This window comes from Aulonocara stuartgranti (genome assembly GCF_965226115.1).
Source record: "Aulonocara stuartgranti genome assembly, chromosome: 12".
In the NCBI taxonomy this organism is placed as follows: Eukaryota; Metazoa; Chordata; class Actinopteri; order Cichliformes; family Cichlidae; genus Aulonocara; species Aulonocara stuartgranti.
The window spans coordinates 3,695,340-3,717,377 of record NC_138948.1 but is presented as its reverse complement, the minus strand read 5'-3'; the positions used below and the strand labels follow the sequence as shown (position 1 = coordinate 3,717,377).

The following is a 22,038-nucleotide window of genomic DNA, read 5'->3' as shown; positions in this document are numbered from 1 at the left end:
AAATCGCTGTGCAATCTTCCACTGTCTTTACACAAAAAACAAGCTTTGTGAAACTGGCTGCAGATTAATGTTCGTGTTTAGGAAACTACATTGGTAAAACACTTATTTAGAGCATGTGCTACTGTAGAGGAAGCAGGAAATGACCAAAAAAATAAAAAAAATCAAGAAACCAACGCGTCTGAAGGTTTAGAGGTTCTCACCAGGTTAAGCATGCTGCGCAGCATGGCCAGCAGCAGGAAAGCAGCCTCAGTACAAACGCTATGGATGGAGGCCACCACCGTCCCACTGGATGCCGGCACGCCAAAGATGAAGGTCCAGATAGAGTCCAGATCAAACTGAGAGAACAAACACAGACACTGGGTTTGGGTCACACAGATACATGTAAATCTAATTAAACGAGTCCACTTTTGTATTTATTCATTAGCTGGTTTGACAGGTCAAATTCAGGTTTAAAAGTGAACCCATTATGCTCTTCCTCATTCAGCGTGGTAATCCCTGTGTTGCTTCTGCTGTCTTAGCTCTGTAAACCTTCTGTTTGAACAGGAGGTCGGTGGGGCAACAGAGGGCCGGCTGATTCAAAGCACTGGTCCTCTCACTGTTGGCTGGGTCCCACTGGTAAGATATAAAATGCATAACTGCAGAGTGGATGACCTGAGGGGGTACTCCATGGCCAAGTATGAGATAAATAAGGATAATTCTGAACTGTGAATCGTGCAAAGTTCCCTAAAGAGTCGGTCTATCCAGCCTGTGATGGTTATCCGAGTTCGGGTTAAAGGGGCAACCGTCTAAGCAGAGATGCTCAGACTTCCCTCTCCCTGCCCACCTCAAGCTCTTCTGGGGGGACAACGAGGCCTTCCAAAGGCCCAGAGACATAATCTCAATCTAACCCTCCACCACCTTTTTCTGTCTGAGAAACACGGCCTCAGACTTTGAAGTGCTTCTTCAATGAATTCAATGAAGTCCTGAGCAGCGACTCCAAGAATCCTCAATTCACTGACACTGTACTCTGACTTGAAGGTGCAGGGACTCTAAAAAGTCCAAGAATACAAATCTGGAGCTGGAAATGAGCAGCATAGGTCCACTTTAAGCCCTGAGGCTAACAAACGTGTTTAGTTATTATTATTAAAGAAGGTTGGGTATACTAACATGTACCTGCAGGCTGTCTGGGAGCTCGATGACAGGCTGCTGCAGGAAGAGAGCCATGAGCAGGAAGTAGAGTTCGGGTACGTTGGTGTGTTTGGGCAGCAGTGTCTGCAGAACAGGGAATCCTGGGAAATGGCAAGCGTCCCGGTTGATCTCCCGCAATGTGGAGCGCCCGCCGGCACTGCGACCCACGTTGAATCCTAAAAAGAAAGTTGAGAGAGTGAATGTTAAAAATAAAGCACAAAGGTAAAAGGGTGGCACCCTATGACTACTGCACCTGTAGGCAGCTCTACATGCAGGTGTAGTGCCCACTTTTGGGTTTAATGAAGCAAAGCTATGAAGGAGATGGCTGCAGTAAAAATCCAGGACTAAACTAACACAATCAATCAAAGCCAAACAGATTTGTTACACTAAAAGAAAAACTCCAAATCTGAATAAAACTAAGGACTTCTACCTGATAGCGCTCATTCTGTTAGAGCAAGTCTCTAATGGGGAGTTTCCAGAGCTAAAGCAATGGTTCTCAACCTGGATGTTTGCAGGAGTGTTATGGTGTAATAAATACAAATAAAAGACCGAAGTAGGGCTGGGCCATATTATACCGTTCCCATATCGCGATAGAATATGGGTAAAACGTGCATGCGCAGTGCCTTTGTTTTCATACACACATGGCCGAAAAAGCATGGCGGCAACGGAGAATGAGAATGGAGAAGGCGGATCGTTGAGTGAAACGGATGAACCAGAATAGGTTTGTGAAAATAGTGCCACTTCAGTGATGTGGAACTGGTTTGGTGTTTGTCCGTCAGATCGTTCAGGTCCCAAAGTCAAACGAACACTGCAGCGTCACTGAGAGTTAAAAACTGTCTAAATTCTTTCATCTTTAATAAAACGATCAGCATTGCTGCTTTACCAGGTGTAACTATGAAGTTTAGCATCCAGGCATCCATGAAAACAGAATTTATTACATTTAACGGAGTTAGAAGTTAGCAGGAGGTTAGCGGAAGTTAGCTCGCTAGTTACCTCAGCATGATATTGCATGTTCTGACTGAGAGATTTCTGAAAAAATTTAAACGTACAGCTCTGCTATCACTTCCAACATAAATGAAGACAGGAAACTAAACAGCAGTGACGTTTATAAAGTTACTTAAGTTGGGCTAGCTGGTATATAATGATGTGCTACGTGATCGCTAGCGACTCAGCTATGTTAGCATAACATAAACAGTGAAGCTGGAGGACGAACACTAACACTTTTCCACTCGATAAAAGTTAACGTGAAGGTTCCTGATGGTTAGAGACAAATACAGTCGCATGGCAGGATGCTGTAAACGGACCAAACTTCAGTCAGAAGAACAACTGAGACAATCCATCCACAATACGAGGTTAGTGATTAATATACTGCAACAACATGGGAATAGAGCAGCTGTGATAGAATACAGCATTAATGAATCAATGGTACAGAAGTGGAGGAAGCAAGAAGAATGAGTTTAATAAAGTTTGATTCATCTGACTGCTTTGTTTCGCTTAATGTGTCTTATAATCCCGTGCACCTTATGGTCTGAAAATACATATTTGACTTTTTTATTTGGCACACTGCAGTTTAATGTTGCAAAGCACCTCGTTTTAACTTCAGTGGATATTATACGTGGTTATGCTCAGGATATGTTTATATAGGTTTAATGCACATAAAACAGCTGCTTGTTTAAGTGAAAATACATGGATGGGGTTTTTTTGCGCTAGCAAAGTTGTGGAGTTGCATTTTGTCTCGCATCAATTATATCGTCAGTTATATCGTTATCGCAAATTTTCAAATCTATATCGTGATAAATATTTTTGGCCATATCTCCCTGCTCTAGACAGAAGTTTTATGGAAATATTAAAGCAAACATCAACATCTGAAATTATTCCAGGCTGGTAAATCCAGTTTTGAAGAATCAGAATGGTTTTTACGCCTGAGCAATGAGAAGGTTGAAAACCACTAAGTTCAAAAGGAACTATGGCATGATGCAGCAGCAGGGGAGAGCGGGAGGGTGAAAATGAGAGAACCAACCCTTGGCTGTTCGGCGCACAAACTGTGCAGCTCTCTGTTTGCTGAACGAAGGCCAACTCCGACGGAAAGCGTTGCCAGAATGAGGAGAGGCGTCTGCTGAGCCATGTTACAACATACAGTATTTACCTTGGAAATCACGATTTCTTACTTGTGACTGTTCTAAGAGCGGGTGCTTACAGGTTTGAACGTCTGGAGCTAATACACGCACACATCCCTCAAAGGCGAGTGCCTAATGTTAACCAAATCCAGCCTCTCAGCTCCAATTTTGTGCTGCGATGACAGCGAACCCACGCTGCTGCACTCACCCAGCACTGTGCCGATCTTATTGGTCAGGACGGAGTCGGTGTGGTCCAGCCAGCCTCCTCCGCACAGGCCCTCTTTGAAGCGGTTGAGGATCGACTGATTGGACAGCAGCACCACCAGGATCCACAGAGCTGCCGTCACTGTGGTGGAGTGGAGATGTTCTTCCATGAACATCAGGAGCCAATCAAAGCCCAGCGTTCGCACCAGCTCCTCACACGCCCTGCAGGGAGAAAAAGTTTTGCAGGTTTACTGTTACTTTAATATCAGTTCTTTTCACAACATTTTAAATACTTTGTCAATATTTCTGCTTCTGCTTGCTCATTATATCAACCAGTGTCATTATAATCTCCATCTCTGTCAGCCGCTGGGCATATTGCCATTATTTGAGTCAAGTTGAGCCATATTCCAGTAATAACTGGAGCTAAATAGCTTTTTAATGATAAAAGTCTTTAAAAGATCAAAGAACAAGAATAATGTTGTGTGGCGCTTTTATGATTGATTATTCATAGTTTTCAAAATAAATAGACAGCCTGAGAGTTTGCATTTTAACTTGAAGCTTTCAGGATGAGCAGATATGACAGAAGGAGCAAATAACAACACCCAAGGCTAGAAAAATTAAAAATGCTAGTTGGCTTAGTTTGCAAACTGCAGTTCCTCAACTGCCCACTTGGGGTGCCTCCAAGCTCAGACCATATAAAAGTGTTTTCACTGTTGCAGTCTCTGCGCTTTGAGGCAGGAAGTGATGAATGAGCAGCAGATCTTTTTTTGACCATTTATGTACCCAACTTTACACAAATAAGTAAGCATGCTAACAGCCTACTGCACAAACAGATTTAATCTCTGTAGCTAATTTCGATCTTCACAACAACTGCATGGGGTGATTTCATTTATTATTATTTTTAAATAAAACATCTTTTTAAGACTATTAAGGTTTAAAGTTATAACGTTAGAATTATGGCAGCTATGATAGATGGTAAATGCTGACACAGGCGGCTGTATCTGCCTGTTAGGCGTTAACTACGCTAACCAGAATCACTAAACTGGAGTTTGCGACCATGTTTGTGTTGCTGCCTATTTATTAAAATAATGTGGCTTAAAGAGAAGTTAATTCTACCAACAGACGATCCCAGAGCTCTGTGCTCCAGAGTGAAATCAGAGTATGTTAGTTAGGAATTATTATTAGCAGATATGTGTGTCTGTACCCCTGCAGTCTGTGGATGGTCATTAAGCTACAAGCATAACTTTACTTCTCTAGTTCAACGTGGCATGGCTCTAACTGCTATTTTTTTAATCTATACAACGTCTGGAGGAGAGCGGTGTCTTACTGGGCATTAACTGTGCACTTCTCTTTCGTGGTGAAAAGCAGTTTAAGAAGGCTGTCCAGCAGTCGATTTCTCAGCAGAATGAGGTTTGCTGATAGGAGGCCACCAAAGTCATCATCATTTCCTGCAGATGCACCAAATGTTTCATATTTATTAAGGATAGAAAAACAGTCAAGCACTGACCATATACTTTTGGCCACACGTTATTTAGGATAGAGGTGCAAGAAGTCAGATCAACACTAATATCACTCATACCTCCGTCTATCTTCTCCTCATTATTGATTTCCATGACAACAAACTTCTCACACACGGCAAATGTGGGAAGAGTGGAGGAGATGAACTGGCCGAACCTGTGGAGACAGCAAACGGTCTTATGCTGCACTGGCATGGATCATCATCACCGACGTTCACGTAGCGGCTACACGAGCGCGTTCTTACCGCAGCAGGTCGTACGGGTTGGGGAAGCCTTGCAGCAGCAGACTGAGCACGTTGCTGATGGCGGCGACAGTGGGCTGGGACAGCGTGGTGTCTCTCAGGGTGAGCAGCAGTCGTGGGATGAGCTGAAACTCTCTCAGGAGTTTAGCATTTTTAGCCGCCTCACTATTCGACACAGTCAGCAAAACACACAGTGAGACGCTTTCACGTTAAAATGAAAATAATTGTGCCAATCAGCAGTTACAAAAAAATAAAAGTCATTTTATTCTTCATGTGATCTGTTTCTTGTTCAGGGAAACTTCCTTCTGACACTTGCCTGGATTCTGTCAGCAGTTCAATGAAGTGCTCGAACAGAGACAGATGGAGCTCGTAGGGAGCGTGCAGCCAAACCTGAGGAGCAGACGGAGCAGACTCAGACCCTGCCGCACAACTCATTTCTGGCAGCACAAACTTCTGGCACAGAGTAGCTCAGTTCCTTAACACTTCAACATCAAAAAAACACTTTTTTTCCCTTTCCTGTTCTAACAAATGCAAAAATATACCTGCAAACTCTCCGTTTTATTAGCCGAGACGGGTTTAAGTGGAACAAGACTTTTATCAATGCTAAATAGGCAAGCTTTCTTTGACAGCTGCACACTAATGTCCTTATTTCAGTTGGCTCACAAGCATTATGGGTCAACGGGCCCTGTAAACACTCACCTCAAAGTCACACAGTAGGTCCTGGAAGGCCGTGGAGTTGGGGATGATGGAGGTTTCGTGGCCGCTGTCAACTGTTCCCACCAGAGAGAAGGTGAGGTGGAGGATGTGGCTGTTTAGCAGCGAGCGCTTCTTCTTTAGGAGCATAGCCAGCAACTAAAGACGAAGACAAAACAAATACGCATTTACTTGTCTTTGTGTACAGACTTAAACTTGGCTTTCAGTCTGTGAACTCATTGCTGGGTCATATTCACATTAATCACACTGTCACTAACAGTAGTCTGTGCTTAGTCTGACACAGAAACACGTTCAAAAAATATGTAACTGGAGACAAATGAGCATCCATCCATCTTCCGCTTATCTGGGGCCGGGTTGTGGGGGCAGCAGCCTAAGCAGAAAAGCCCAGACCTCCCTCTCCCCAGCCACCTCCTCCAAGAAGCACCAAGGCGTTCCCAGGCCAGTCAAGAGATATAATCTCTCCAGCGTGTCCTGGGTCTGCCCTGGGGCTCCTGCCAGTGGGACATGCCTAAAACACCTCACCCAGCGAACCACCTTAACTGGCTCCTTTCGATGTGGAGGAGCAGCGGCTCTACTCTGAGCCTCTCCCGGATGGCTGAGCTCCTCACCCTATCTCTAAGCGAGAGGCCAGCCACCCTTCGGAGGAAGCTCATTTCCGCGATCTTGTTCTTTCGGTCACTACCCACATCTCGTAACCATAGGTGAGGGTAGGGACATGGATCAACTGTTAAATAGAGAGCTTCGCTGTTACACAGCTCTCTCTTCGCCACGACGGATCGGTACAGCGTCCGCATCACTGCAGCTGCCGCAGCAATCGTCTGTCGATCTCCCGCTTCCTTCTCCCATCACTCGGACAAATGAGCATTTTGTAAACAAATTTAGAAAAGTAGAAGCAACACCATTAAAGTACAACGGAGAGCATTTATTCACACACCACGTGTGTGAATAAATGCTGTGCAAATCGCACTATTCATTTAAACACTACAGTGTTTAAATGTGAGAGAAGCGAATGCCTTGCGTCCCAATTTACGAATGTTTGGATGGCAATTTTTTAGAAAAACTCAGTAATTATCCTGGAAATGTAACTAAAACTTTTAATTTAAGTTTTAATAACTTACCTGGTAACCTTTGATGCGCTCCATCTCCTTACTGGCCAGCGGGTTGCTTTTTACAACACACACTAAAGCCTTGACAGCCGCATACAGTCCCTCCACATCTGACGCCATGGCAACCAGACCCAAAATGGCCGCTGCCCCTCCCACATACTGCAGGTTGGTGGCCACAGGTTTGGGCACGAATGCACGAACACCTGACGGAGGGAGAAAGAGAACAAGTGAGTTTTCATCCACTAGAGAACAGCGTTTGGTATTCTGAGTCGCGCAGATTTGGTTTACCTAAATATCCAATCACAGCAGCTCCGATGGTGCGTGCGGGACCATTAAGGTGACCGGCGGCATTGTGAATCAGTTTTACTGGAGTGGCATTTTCATGAGAGGACACGGCGAGCTGAAGAAGATGGAAAAGAAATGACAGAAATTAAAAACACACACACACACACCTCAAGTATGTCTCCAGACGGCAACTCGACGGTTACTTTTAAACTCTCTACTTCGTCAGAGCCGCTTTCACACAACTTTGCACCATTTCCTCATTTGTTAGTCAAACGTTTGTTGCTGTGGATGTTTGTCTATGAGTAAGAATGTTTTACTGTTAGACGCTGCAGTCTTGCACCAAGATCTGATCAAAAGCTTTACTGAGCTGAAATGAAATATTGGATTCTTTCAGTTAATTCGGGGAAGGTAAAAACAGCATTATGCAACATTGGCATTTAGAATAATTGTGTATTTATGGAGTTTTATTTCTCTCAACATGACACCCATGTTTAGCCAAGTGAGAGGGTGTGAAAGACCCAAACACTATGCTTAGTTTGCTAAGAGGGACGTAATAATGCTGCATGAGAGGACAACAACTTATTTTCGTTCCCCTCTGCACAGTGAGTGAGTGTCTTCCTACTCTGTGACAGGTCTCTGCTGCAGAATTGCTGCCTCTGTAATTCTCTGCACTTCACTTCCTGTGAGTTGCTGCGGGAGACGGAGCAGGAGAGACGGGCAGGCTGGGAAAGTGACAAGTGTGGAGAAAGAGATAACACAGAGCTCATCTGGAGCTCCAACACACACTCGTGGTGGGACTGTGTGTGCTACTTGCTTTAAATGCATCATTTAAATGCAATGGACTTGAGTTTTCTGTTGAAAAATGAAATTGACCTTTGCAAACCATTAAGTGTGTGAATGCACATCCATAGCCATTTCCAGATATGCACAGCAGCCCTATACTTTCCTAGAAGTTTCCTAGACAGGGTGCATGTGTCCGATGTAATGGAGTACTTCATGTAACACGAAGTCATGCAAAGCAGGTGATTCCCTGCTGCGAAAAGGACGTCTGTGGAAAATGCCCCAATCTAACAATCCTGAAATAGTCTCAAATCCATGTGTGAAAACAGCTTATATGTGTGTTTACACTTTGGACCTCAATTTGGAGTTTTTCTGCTTGTATTTAATTATTTATTAACTTCAAAGTCTTTCCTCTCTGCAAACGTTACACTTGTGCTAAGGGTAAACACGTCACCACATGGCACAGTAGCAGAGGGAGAAGACAGGTTTCTTTTTTCAGTCGGTTACGTCAGCCAGGATGATGTCATCTCAGCCAGTGTGCTGCACACTTCAATAGAAAACTGAATTTAGAGTTACGGCTTAAAGGTTACTGTAACGGAAATAATAGATTCTTCAATGAAACTTTGACAGAATATCTGACAGTAAGATTTCCATTTAGCAGACAAACCTGTGGTGACAACAACATTAAAGCAGTGACTTTTAATTCCTTGCGAAGTCGTGCGTCTGACCTGTTTGGCGATGGCTTTGCTGTCCAGTTTGTTGTAGCTTTTCCTGATTTTGGCCACAGTGAGAGTCAACACAGAGAGCGCATACAGACTGAAAGACACCTTCTCCTCTGGCACCAGCACCACCGGAGAGGCCGGCGCTACCTCCGCCTTGGAGTCCTTACCTGCAGGAAGGGAAAAATGGAGAAGGTAAAAAGTGAGTAAAAATTAAAAAAAAAAAAGAGGAGCCATGTATGGATGAACGCTGGGAGAAAAGAAGTGATGCAAGGTGGTTAAATGACAGAACAAAACTAAAGAAAAGCATTAAAGTAGAGCAAGGATTTGGAGCCTGGTTAAAAGCAGGTCTGCAGACTGTACGTCGAGGTCTGGTGGTCCACTCACAGGGGAGGTAGACGGCCTGAAAGCTGCCCACGTAGTTGGGTCCAAGCTCATAAATGGCAGCGACGCTGGCGGCAGGTAGGAACTCCTCCAGGAAGTGGGTAGGCCCAAGACGCCACACCAGGCTGGAGAGCTGGCGCTGGGCAGGGGGTGTCCCTATGTACCCATAAACAGTACTGACGACAGGAGGGTTGGTGGAGCTGGAGCCGCCTGGAGCGCTGTGGATGTAGTGAAGCTGGAGAAGAGGAAAGGTGAAGGTAATGACTCAAAAGAGGGATTTCTATAAGATATGCAGAAATACGACTGAGCTGACACATTCATGTTCTCAGACAGTTTTTTGTGCTATGAAATGCAGACGTAGCCCGCCACAAACTTCAGAGACTACAAAGAGAAATGACTTACATTTGACTTGTTTATTGGCTCAGATCACAACAGAGCTTCAGAGCATGTGAGATACACAAACTCATTTCAATTATATGCACAGTTGAAGTTTGAACCCACTTAATTGGGAACCGGTCCCGTATGCTGTCCCCTCTGACAGGATTAAATAATCATCAAGTCTATATTTCAGGGAACAGAACTTAAAAACATCATAGATCAAGGGCTCTGATGATTTTATCAGTTAATATTCTCTGCTGGGTCAGTGCACAGACACACATGATTTACTCCTGCGTTTGTCTTTTGTCAGTGTGAGTCAGAGACTGATGAGTTGATAGTTTGCTCTGATAACTCCTTTTGTGTCCTTTTCTTTGGGGAAGCAGGCTAATTGAATATGCATGCATTACCTATTTACGTCAGTGATGAATTAAATGGCTGGATGGAGCTGATAAATAATCGAGTTGACCTATCAGCTCCTGGATTTTAACAGCTCAGATGTGCGTTTATGTTCTAAACACGTCACAGGCACAGTGAAAACAAGCAGAAATAGTTATTATTTAGCTTACTGCTAACAGTTCTAAACTAAGCAGAGGAGGAGGTATCTGGGGGTCTCGTTCACGAGGGGAGGGGACAGTTGAACAGGAGACTGGCAGATTGATTGCTGCAGCGTCTGCAGTGATGCGGATGCTGCACCGGTTCGCTGTGGTGAAGAGACAGTTGAGCGTAAAAGTGAAGCTGTCGATTTACATCCCTAATCTCATCTGTGGTCATGAGCTCTGGGTAACGACTGGAAGAATTAGACAGCGGATACAAGTGGCGGAAATCAGAAGTCTCTGAAGGGCGGCTGGACTCAGCCTTAAAGACAGGGTGGGAAGTTCAGTGATTTGTGAGGGACCCAGAGTAGACCTGATACTCATCAACATCAAAAGAAGCCAGTTGGGGCAGTTCAGGCATCTGGTTAGAAAGACTCCCAGGCACCTCCTGGGCGAGGTATTGATTACTGGGCATGTCCTACATGGAGGAGGACCTGGGGCATACACAGGACAGCCTGGGGCTTGCTACACTGTGGAAGGTCTGGGCTTCTCCGATAGGCTGCCGCCCTGTGACCTGGCCGTGGATAAACAGCAGGATGGATGGAAAAACGGTGCATCTTAACTTGGTTTTCAGACTTCGACCTATCAGACCTACTCAGAATTTTAACTTATGTCACCAGAGCAGATGGAGAATCTGTCTCTGCCTCCGGCCGCCCAGCACTCAAGACTAAAGTGCGACTGATTCCAGTAAAGAACATACGGCAGAGTTGAGTAAATAACTACACATGACGAATGTTCGGGAAATCTGTTCGTCTCACGTGTCTGAAAGAAAAAATAAATCGGTCGATACTTTGGAATATCAGATTTTTAAATCACCAAATATTGTTATCGATCTTAAAAATCCAATATCAGGTTCTTACAGACACAACATACTCGGCGGCCATAGAGGGACATTCAAAAAGTCATCTGCACTGCAGGAAGATCCACAATGAGATCAGGAGCCATGCTTTTGTTTCAAGGTCTCAAAAAAATCTATTTCAAAGTGCAATCGCTGCTGAGTCCAGGTGGGTTCCAGTTCGCACTGAAGCATCCCCGCAGAGTAATCCTCTCACCACCACGTTTCACCGTGAGGACGGTGTTCTCTGGGTTGTTCACCTCCTCCTTTGTTCTCCAAACATAAGCAGCATCTCTTTGGCCACAGAGCTCTAGTTTGTTTCATCTGACCTAAAGACGCACTTCCTGTGTACATAATCTTTCTCCAGGGTGTTCTTAGCGTACCTTTATCTGCAGAAGTTGGGTTTTTTCCTGTGTGGGGTTCCAGTGATCGTCTTCTTTGAGACTACAATGACTTGGCAGTTGTTCTGGGGTCTTTGGACACATCAACACTCAACAGTGTCTTTGAAATCTTTGCTTCTACCTCAGACAGGCTTGTTCCGCACTGTGTGGCTCTCCTAGAATCCTTCTCACTCCAGTTCTGGATATATGGAAACGCTGTGATAACTCTGTATATCCATTTCCTGCTTTGTGAGCATCAACAATTATTTTAAGTCTGAACTGATTTCTTTGTTTTTAGCGTGATGCTTTCTCAAGTGACAGTTTAAACCCTTGCTGAAGTTTTTATACTTTGTGTTAATTGACAGATAAACTCAGTTTTAACTTGACTTTAGACCGTTTTAAAAACTTAAAGCACATCATTGTACAGCAGTGGTTTGTGCAAAGCTCAATAAAAAGTCAGGGGCTAATAATACTGACACAGATAACTTTTGTTTTTTTCTGAAATAATTCTGTTGTTTGTTTTTTTATTTAAATAAACAAACACGTGGAGCATTTTTTTTAAACAACCAGGGCCTTAATAGTTCATTCTTAAAATCACAAGATTCATTTATGACCAATCAAAACGCCTGATGTTACACAACAGTGAGTGACGCAGAGACACTGACTGTGGGAAGGATAAAAAGGGATATGAAAGGAGAAATACTGCTCAGCACAAAACAGAATTTCAGCAGTTTTCTGAGCAGACTTCATGTCAGAAATAAAACGTATCATCTATTCATTATTCACACATCAAGCCACTCCTGCTGTTGTTACTGGCTACTTTTGCCATTTAGACCACCTGGGAGGTGCCTGCACACCTTTTGCTTTACTGTCACTCTTTTACAAGCTAAATGCAACCACACGAACACTTAGACCCATATGAGACACACGACCAGCCTGTTTTTTCCTGTACACGGCCCTCAGCAGGAAATGAAGCCGCTGTTATCAGTGCCGTTAAGGAGAAGCTGTGACTTGCGGTCTCAGCCTATTCCCTATTCTGCTGTCTAATCTCAGGGGAATCTAAAGTCACTGAACCACAAACCACATCACAGTCTGCTGACTGCAGCACTCAAAAGCTGCTGTTTAAAGGTCGGAGTTAGAAACGTACGCCACTGCTGCTTCTCAACGCCAACCGTGATCAGAAGTCCAAATAAGACGAGCTAATTATGGTCGACTTCCAAACACAAAGCCGTTGTTGCGGCGTACTTACCTACTGATGCATAAGAAACTATCAGCACACTCATAGTTTTAAATCGGGCACTAGCTCACCGTTTCTTTATACAGCAGCTGTCTTTAAAAACAGGTAACCGTGAATATGAGATGATGGAGATAGTTTTTATGTATATGACATATAGTCTGATTTTATACCCATAAATCCATCTACATTTATTACAAGACTTAACTGATATATCCTATTAAAGATATACTGGCAAGCTAGGTTAACCCTCCTGTTACTGCACCTTTACCAGGGTACAGGTTTACAGCTGGAGTTTGTCCTGTGGTGCTGCACTGCTCTTGTTCTGTTCATGCAAAAAAAAAAAAAAACAACCCAAAACTTCCAACAAACACCCTGCATGCAACAAAGCCTGTTCACCCGCGGTTGGTCAACAGAAACTGGACAGTTTAGTACAGTTTTCCTAACAGCTGGATCTCGACAGGAACAACAATGCGAGATCTGCAATGTGGATGTTGGTTATTGCTGACACGCCGCGTACTAATTTTACCTTGACAGTGCTGATGAGCTGGCCGTCGATGTACAGCGTGGCCATGCTATTCTTCAGCATGCCTTTGCTCATGACCAGCACCAGGTGGTGCCACTGGCCCTCGGCGATCAGCTCGCCACAGCGGAATCGAGCGCAGCAGGGAAGGATCTCGTAGAAGGAGGCTTCTTCGCTAGAATCATCCGCTGCTTGATGGGGGAAGGCAGAGAGAAGCAGGGGGCAACATCAATGAGCCAGAGAGCTCCAGCAGAAGTGAGTACATTAGCTCAGGGTTAAAGCCCCAGAGAGGAAGCCTGTTTGGTCGTAACAGAAAGTGCACATTTCTCCCACTTGCTCTCTGTAACACTGGAAAGGTCATATTTATCAAATATAATCTCTAAACAAAACTGTATCAGCATTTTAAACTCAAATATCTAACAGAAAGTTTTAATTTCTTTTCTGGGAATATATCCTGTATGAAAGTGCATCATCCCAAAAACAAAAAAGTAATGGCTTTTGGCATACAAGTTTGAGATTTCACAGATTTGAGATAATAATTTTCTCCTGATGGTTCACCAAAAAGAATCTTGAAGCATGGACAAAGTATAGAGGTCTAGAGGATGGTTGTGCAGCGGCGGATTATTAATTCTTGTGGTTATGCTGCAAACCGGAGTTTAAGTCTAGTGCTGCCACTTACAGTATGTCTGCAGCAGCTCCTCCTTGGTGGAGACGGTGAGCGAGCGGTCTTTGGCTGACAGCACCACAGCCAGGCACACATAATGCTGCTCCGAGGAGTTGGCCCGACGGACAATGGTCAGCAGCCGCACCGGGTGGGCCTGAGGGGATGTGCTGAACCTCTCCACGCAGAACCAAGTGGAGTAACTCAGGCCTGATGGGGGAGGAAACAGGCGCTCGCCTGGGTAAGGAAGGGGGGAGTGAGAAAAGATAGAGGTTTATTTGTTTTTATTCATATATATATATATATATTTTAAAAATTCACAATTATTTTTATCTCAATGCTTTACATATTAAATCCATCCATCCATAATAGATGGGTCCACATTGTGGGGCAAACAGACAGGCCTCTCCCCAGTCAACACCTCCAGTTCTTCAGGAAGGCCACAGAGGTGTTCCCAGCCACTGGAGACACGTAGCCTCTGAAGTGTATCCTGAGTCTCCCCCTGGGCTTCCTCGCCACGTGACCTGCTCAACAGGTGAGCTGACTGAAATATCTCCACTCGTCCTGCTATGAGCCCACTTGTCAATGTAGATTGACCAGAGTGTGAAAGCAACACAGTGAATTGACTGTGATGCTTTCAGCTCTTCTCTTTTTCTCATGCATCATAACACATTTACTCGGGGCCATGATACCTACATCTATGTAAACATCGCTAGTGGCTCAATGGACTGTTTTAAGAAAGACGTAAAGCTTCGGGGACCAAAACTGAGCTTTCATCAGTTTGTGATCAAAGACATTTTCGTCACTTTACATATTTTTTGGACAGATTGTTTGTTCTCGTCTCGCCAGTCCAGAAAACTAGAAACTGAGTTATTGTAGGCTTGATTTTTCTGTCCTTTCATCTTTTATTATTTCTGATCTTAAATGTTGTGTTTTCTTGCATTTATTAATGTGACATACTGCAAACAGCTAACCTATTTGACTCATCTTATCACACCGATTATGAAAAAATGCTCTTATTTTTCTTCTGAGTCATTCTCCATATTTTCCTGGTTCAGATTTGCATTCTGCAAACGTTTGTTTTGCGTCGGTGCTTTATCTGTGCCAAATACACCACATTAAATTATGCCATGTTTATGTATGATCAGCCAGAGCTGCAGAACAGCACACCGAGGGTGTAGGAAAGATTTCAATTCAGCCTCCGGGTGTAGATCGAGGTGTACAGTAGCTCGCATTACCATTAAAATGAGCTAAAACTTTGACGTAAGCTGCCAAAACATGAAGGCAGTACTCTGTCGTCCAGATTGGTTAGAAAAGATCTCAGAGCAGAGTCTGTGGCTCGGGATGAGGTTGTCACTCAAATGGTTATCAGACTTGACCAAATAATGGGGCTGTCTGTGGACTCCATCACAAACTGTAGAAAACTGGTTTGAGGGATTACATCGAATTCTTATGCATATCAATTTACACTTGGTGCAACATTGTTGTTGTGAGCAGAATGACGATATTTTGATAAATGAGCCTCTGGATGGTGTCATTCACAGATACGGGTCAGACCGAAGTGGATGAGGAAAGAGAAGGAAGGAAACAGAGAGGAAGGGAGGAGACGGGATAGAGATAAATGAGGAGATGGAAGGGGAAAGTGACAAAGAATGGATAGAATCAGGGCAGGGGAAAGGAGGAAGAATGAAGGAGACTGAGATAAGCAGTGAAAGGGACAGAAAAGGAAAATGTGAATGACAGGAAGAAATGAGGGAGGAACGAGTGAGGTCTATAAATAGAGTTGGGTGACTAGCAGGAGAAGACGAGAGCAGAGCAGTGTGGGGTGGATGAGCACAGAAGGAGCGGCATGAATAGGCAAACAGATGGAGGAACGATAGTCATGTATGAGTGGATGGAGAGGAGGGTGGACTGGGAGGAAGAGGAGAAAGGAGAGTCTAGCTGTGCTTCATAAATACTAAATGAGGCTACACACTAAAAATTCAAGCGTAACATCGCAGACAGTTTATATGATAAAATCTATTCTGTAAAATATCAATATTGTTTATGAGGTTTTTCATAACAAACACATTTTATTTTTAACACACTAAAACTAACGACTCAAGGACAGGTGAGGTCTGAAGCTCGAGATATGCAGACATGTGTTTTTCTTTTTGCATAAAAGACGAAAAATGATGAAAACAGAAGAAAAAAGATCAAAAGCAAAAGAAATCCAAAGAGGTTTTGCAAAGACACACAGCTGCTTTAAAGAAAAGGAAGGAGAGTGAGAATAAAGATGATGGTGAAATGGAGAAAACAACAACGAGGCCGATGGAACATAAACAGAAAAAACGAGACGAAGCGGCAGACGCGGTGATCCGAGTGGGATGTGTGTCGTTAAAAATTAAACACCAAGCAAAAAAGGGAAATGCACAAAGAGTTTTTGTGTACCTGTGGGCTAAAAATGAAATTAGGTGGGATGAAACACAGGAATCTATTCTTACTCATCAATTGAAAACGCTTGTTTTAAGGGGCGGCTGTGGCTCAGGAGGTGTAGCAGGTCATTTACTAATCTACTAATCGGGAGGCTGGTGGTTCAATCCCAGTGTGCATGCCAAAGAACCAGTCAATTTACTATTTCTGAAACAACAGAAATGAGCAAGCCAACAGGATAAAGGACAAAAACGTATCATAAAGGAACTTAGAGTCATTTGCAAGAAGTGAAATCCAACGAGCAGCACTCGAATGCTTTGCTTTACACAGTTTCCTGTTCCTGTTTCATGAGAGAGGACTGAACGAAGAGTGGAGCTGACGCACTGACACAACATGACTGATCTACTTTGATGTGACATGTTCTCACAAAGACACAGATGAAGGTTTGTGGATATGATTACAGCTAAAGACCGCTGACTCTTCTGCTAAATTCTCACTTCCTCCCCACATCGGATGCACCGTATTTTCTCTAATAAAAACTGGCAGTTAATTAAAAGCCGGGAAAGCAACAAAGGCCTTCATGCCACAAACAAAGGCCATCCATAGTTTAACTGTTTACACATTAACCTAACAAGCGAAAGATCCCCGACTCTATCCCCCGAGAAGACGCAAATCCCTTAGGGGTTGCATCAGGACACCTCTGTCAAATCAAACATGCAGAGTTGCCCGCTGTGGTGACCCCGGGTGAATAAGGGAGCAGCTGAAAGGAGCTCTACAGAGTGACCAAAAAAAATCCACAAAGGTGCATAAAGTTTAATTTAGTTAAATATAATATAGTTAAATATAAATGCTATATAAATGCAATCCATTATTGGATTGCATTTCAAGGCACCCAAAGTGCTTTACAATACCACTATTCAGTCACTCTCACATTCACACACTGGTGGAGGCAGCTACGGTTGTAGCCACAGCTGCCCTGGGGCAGACTGACAGAAGCGAGGCTGCCACATCGCGCCATCGGCCCCTCTGGCCATCACCAGTAGGGTAAAGTGTCTTGCCCAAGGACACAACGACCAGGACAGAGAGCCCGGGGATCGAACCGGCGACCTTCCGGTTACAGATACGCTTCCCAACCCCCTGAGCCACGGTCGCCCCAATGTGTCAGCCAGTTTTATAAAATAGACTCGACATTATAATAAAGCAGTTCTTCTGTCTCATTGATCCAGTCTCCGTTTTGCTGTGTCCAATGCAAAGCTGTAAATGTGAAACCACTGCACAAAGTGTTGAGTTTGTATTAACAACACAAAGCAGCAACCTTAACGGAGGCGATCAAAAGGAGGCTTTGCCCTCATTTAATTGAAGAATTATGACAGAAGACCTGCGTATAATAAAGCTTTGTTACCTTCTGATGTGATAAAAACATTTCAGCATCAAAGAACCATTCACTGTTTAAAAGCAGTTTATTGCATGTCAGTTTTAAAAAGTCTTTATTATTTTTACTTGTCACTGCAGGAAAGCACCGGTGGAGTTAATGGTGCCAAAGTTTAATGCAGAACAGACAAAAACTGCAGTTCCCCTTGGTGTGTGGTGAATCCGTCCCACAGACTTCCATGTTAAAAAGCCAGTTTAACAGCATGAAAGCATGTTTACAGCCTGCCACAGAAACATTTGGGGTCTCGATGGATAGTTTCTCCCTTCATAGCAACCGTAACTTGGATACCGTCAAACCTCCAAGTTTGAACACTTCTGAAAGGCTGTTTCCTAATCCTGTCAGTCAGGTGACCTTTGCTTTGTTTGTGGCAATGATCATTTTCTGCTTACGTGCAGCAAAGACAAACAGTCAGCACATTAAGCATGTGACTTTTCTGCTTTTCACCATTTTTAGAAAAGCAAATCCATTACTACTCTGTCCTTTGGTTATTGTAAGGGCTAGAATTAGTTATGTCACTGACCTTTATGTTTCAGCTTCAAAGTGTAGCTCGGTGGGCCGCTGTGCCTGGTTAACCTATAAAATCAGCCTCCACGTTCATGCTAGCAGATACCCCGAGGCCCAACCAGTCGGTGACCTTTGTGCTACAGTAAATGGAATCTGACCCAGCACAATGATCTATTTTTACCTGTGCCCATCCCGCTCAGCACTGCTCCGTCGCTGACACCTGAAGCATTGGTGTTGTTGGTGGGGGCGTTGTGAGGCGCCAGGCTGGGCAGGAACAGGCACCTGCACGGGACAAGAAGAGGACAGATTAACGGCTGCTATCTGGGGAAACGGCCGTGACAGTCACAAGACACGTCAACAGCTTGCACGCGCATTTGTTGCGCGAGAGATTTACTGCGCGTTTGCTGAATGTCCGCTTCAGTCTGGCTCCATCGCTTAGGTAAACTGTTAGAAAAATTCCTCCCAACTTCCAGAAAACAGTATGGTAATTCACACGCTTCAAAACACAAGCTTCATGTTATAATATGGAAATTTTGAGCTGCCTAATACTCGCGGATTAATTATGTATGAGAAGGAGATAGAGGTGGGATGAAAGCGCACATTCAGAATCATTTTTCAAAGGAAATCTGCTCAAAGTCAGCTGCAGCCCCCCTGCACTCGCTAAGGTTGGTGCTGATAGTGATGATAATGATGATAATATTCCAATTAATTGTCAAAAAACAGGGTGATGCCTGCACAGTGAGACCACATACACAACTCCTCAGTAAGCTCGAGTCTGATGTCTGTATGCACTGCCGTCCACTTTCTCAAGGACTTCTCCTGCAGACAAAGGCTGGCAATCATTCGACAGAATTACAAAGATTTTTCTTTGTGAGTTGGCGTTGCGTTCTGCTGACTCACTGCCCCTCGGTGAAGGTGCCATTTTCTCCTCTCTAATCATCCTGAACCAGTACTGAAGACACTGGTGCTCTGGGAAATGAACAGGGGGGTTTGGGGTTTTCCCCTCTTCAGGGGAGACAAAGAAGTCCTTAGAGTGTGTCAAGGCCAATTCATCCAGAAACCTGACAGATTTGAACTGAGCTGCACTGGAGGACACTGCAAAAAGCCCAATTAAAATAACTGTAAATCTGCAGTATTTCACTGTAAAGTAAAATAAATGTAAATCTGTGGAAACCCAGTTAAAATAGCTGGAAAGCTAAATTAAATTTACTTTTTTTTTAGTGGAAACTACAAAACTGCAGCAGAAATATAGAACTGTATAGATGCAAATACATGATCAGTCTCATCTTTATGAAGCATAGATCGTAAACCAAAGATGCCATTGTTACATCCCCCATCTGAGCTTATTAATGCGAACTTAATAAGGTCACATTATTAAGCTCAGTGAGGGAGAAACTGAGGAACGGAGAGCACTACTGTCAGCTACAAACACCAAACTAAACCCTGATTTCTTGTCCTTTTTTGTTTTAATGGGAACTATTCACACACAAAAAACTAAATGTTGTATTCAATAAGACTTTAAACTAATGATCAACACCATAAACTCATCAGGAAAGTGTTCACCAAGGAAATGAGGGCTGTTTGCTCAACTTCTTTTTCTGCAGCAAGAGGAATTGCTCTCTGCTGCCCATTTAATTAAATCCAACTTTAGGGCACTTCTGCATTGTGTAAACTTTTTAGATGTAGGATACATCCATCTTTGGGACGTGTATGTGTTTTTCTAATATAAAAGCAGTTCAAACCACCTCACTGCAATCCCAAAGTTTTAAAATTAAAACCGAGAGCAAAGCTTGACTGATTTATTTCTGTACTTCTGTCTTTAAAAGAAAGATGACTTACCGCAACTCAGAGGAAATGAACATCGATTTTAACAGCTGTTTTTATGCTGATAAGCACAAATCAATCCATGCACTCAAACGGTGAGGCCAGTGTCACCAGGTATTTACGTATTCTTCTTCTTTAATATAAGTTCATTGTTTTTCAGTGGCAGCAGTAACGTGTAATGGGATAAAGTACAGACTGGCTCAAATTGGATACGGACGTATGAGTTTCTGGAAACCCAAAACAGTTGTCTCATTTTTCATGAGATTTATTAATGATAATGGGTAAAACTGGACTACACAAGCAATGTGAGCATCTCCTTTTATCTTGACATAACTGTAACAGTCACACATAAAACCTTCATTTTATTTGTTCGCCACAAATTCTGCATTTTAATAGCCACAGTCACGGAGCCCACAATGACCTGGTTTTTTCCCACCTCCTCATCTTCTTTTTCCACCTGGACAGGAAGGTCAGAGGTCAGGGGTAGCTAAAGAACACCGTCCCAGAGGCTGGCAGGGATTCAATAAATTTTTATCAAGGACACTTCTCAAGGACGAGTCACTGCACTGGGCCCCAGTTTAACAGACAGCCTGTCAAACTAACAAGTACACCGCCCTGCTGCCTCAGAGTAACTACATGTAGCTGTCTCTTTCATCACCCCAGGTTAGGTTATTAAAAAGACAAAGAAGGGAAAAAAAGCACTGCAGGGATTTCACCGGCACGTTATGCTAATTTATCTTCTTCCAGCGAATGTTTTCTCTTTAATTCTTTTAAAAAAATGAAATAAAAAATGTTTCCTCCACCCTTAACCGTCAAGACTGAATCTTCCTGGCCTCATGTGGGTGAGTGTGCATCCATGTGTCCGGCTCTGTGTAAAACTGTTGTGTGTTATAGAGAGTGCGTCTGTGTATGAGAGTCCTAATAGCAGCAGAGGCATCAATATTTCATGTTGACAGATGGGAGAGAAAGGAGGGGCCATCTCTCTCTGGATGTATGAGTGTGCGTCGTGTGTCTCCTCCTCTGGTTAGCAGAAAGTGGGCCACTGCCTCGTTGCCTGTGTGCTGCTGCTGCTTTGCTGCGTTTTCAGGAGAAACTCCATGTTTTATTCTGAGCTGGCTGCTGTGATGAGTCGCACAGGTTCTTCTGAGTAAAGGAAACAGCAAAGCTAAGAAAGTGCGATCGCTCGGAGGGGGAGGGATTTTTCAAAAGCAGTAGATAAAAAGCAACTGAATCACACGCTCGATTCCTGACAATCTCAGGAAGTTTTGACACTACAAGAGGCTTCTTGGAGTTGGTGCACACTTTTTAAAGAGCTTAAAACATGTTTTTAAAACTAAAGAGTTTTTAGAGCATTTCTGAGAGCTAAACAAAGACTAGACTGGATTCCTCCTGTCGTGTAAAGACGGGTTCATTAGTTAAACTAATCATTTTAAATTTGCTGTAAGTGTGGATGTGAGAGTGTCGGTTGTCTGTCCATAGTATAACTCACATTTCATCCTATATCATCTGGGACAGACTTCAGTTAAGTAAGGCAGCACAGACTTCTCGTTTTAATGCAGACTGACTGTGGTTACGTGCAGTCACCCTTCAAAAAGGACCAATCTGAGCCAAGAAAAGCCTGTGAAATAAAAGCTCATCTGTGCCACAACTGAATACTTTCACATGTTCTGAGATAGGAATTTGTCTTAAATAAAGGTGGTTAAAAACATATAGTCAGGGGGCCAGAAACAGGCCGCTGAATGGTTTTGCAAAATTGTAGAAAATATATTAACAGTATAATGTTTTATACAATTAATAACTTATTCATACTTCTGGTGTGGTGATGCTGGCACTGCTACAGACAACTAGAGTGGAAAGATGAATTTTCAGATCCTGTTTGACACACACAAATGTTTGATTTGGAAGATTAGTGCTGTCTTATTGTGTGTAGTACTGACATCACTGCGGTCCTCAGTGTACATGCTGGTGTAAAAACAGGTGGTTAAATCGCATGGCAACCAAGGGCCTGAAAAAGTGCTGGATGTCAG

General features: G+C 43.5%; 1 protein-coding gene across 6 annotated transcripts in view; it reads right to left on the bottom strand.

Annotated features, from left to right (window-relative positions):
- wdfy3 (WD repeat and FYVE domain containing 3) overlaps positions 1-22,038 on the bottom strand; it is a 126,172-nt gene that overhangs the window by 31,138 nt on the left and 72,996 nt on the right. For 3 of the 6 annotated variants that reach the window (XM_082556057.1, XM_082556053.1, XM_082556058.1), the window contains 15 exons: positions 18,369-18,469; positions 13,858-14,076; positions 13,185-13,369; positions 9,239-9,470; positions 8,861-9,021; positions 7,356-7,467; positions 7,080-7,270; positions 5,947-6,099; positions 5,560-5,637; positions 5,251-5,408; positions 5,068-5,162; positions 4,816-4,936; positions 3,493-3,710; positions 1,147-1,343; positions 201-335 (listed from right to left, as the gene is read on the bottom strand). In XM_082556057.1, the coding sequence (XP_082412183.1) occupies positions 201-335; positions 1,147-1,343; positions 3,493-3,710; positions 4,816-4,936; positions 5,068-5,162; positions 5,251-5,408; positions 5,560-5,637; positions 5,947-6,099; positions 7,080-7,270; positions 7,356-7,467; positions 8,861-9,021; positions 9,239-9,470; positions 13,185-13,369; positions 13,858-14,076; positions 18,369-18,469 (2,356 nt within the window). The remainder of the gene's footprint in view (positions 1-200; positions 336-1,146; positions 1,344-3,492; positions 3,711-4,815; positions 4,937-5,067; positions 5,163-5,250; positions 5,409-5,559; positions 5,638-5,946; positions 6,100-7,079; positions 7,271-7,355; positions 7,468-8,860; positions 9,022-9,238; positions 9,471-13,184; positions 13,370-13,857; positions 14,077-18,368; positions 18,470-22,038) is intronic. The other 3 variants (XM_082556055.1, XM_082556054.1, XM_082556056.1) reach the window with 3 other exon arrangements.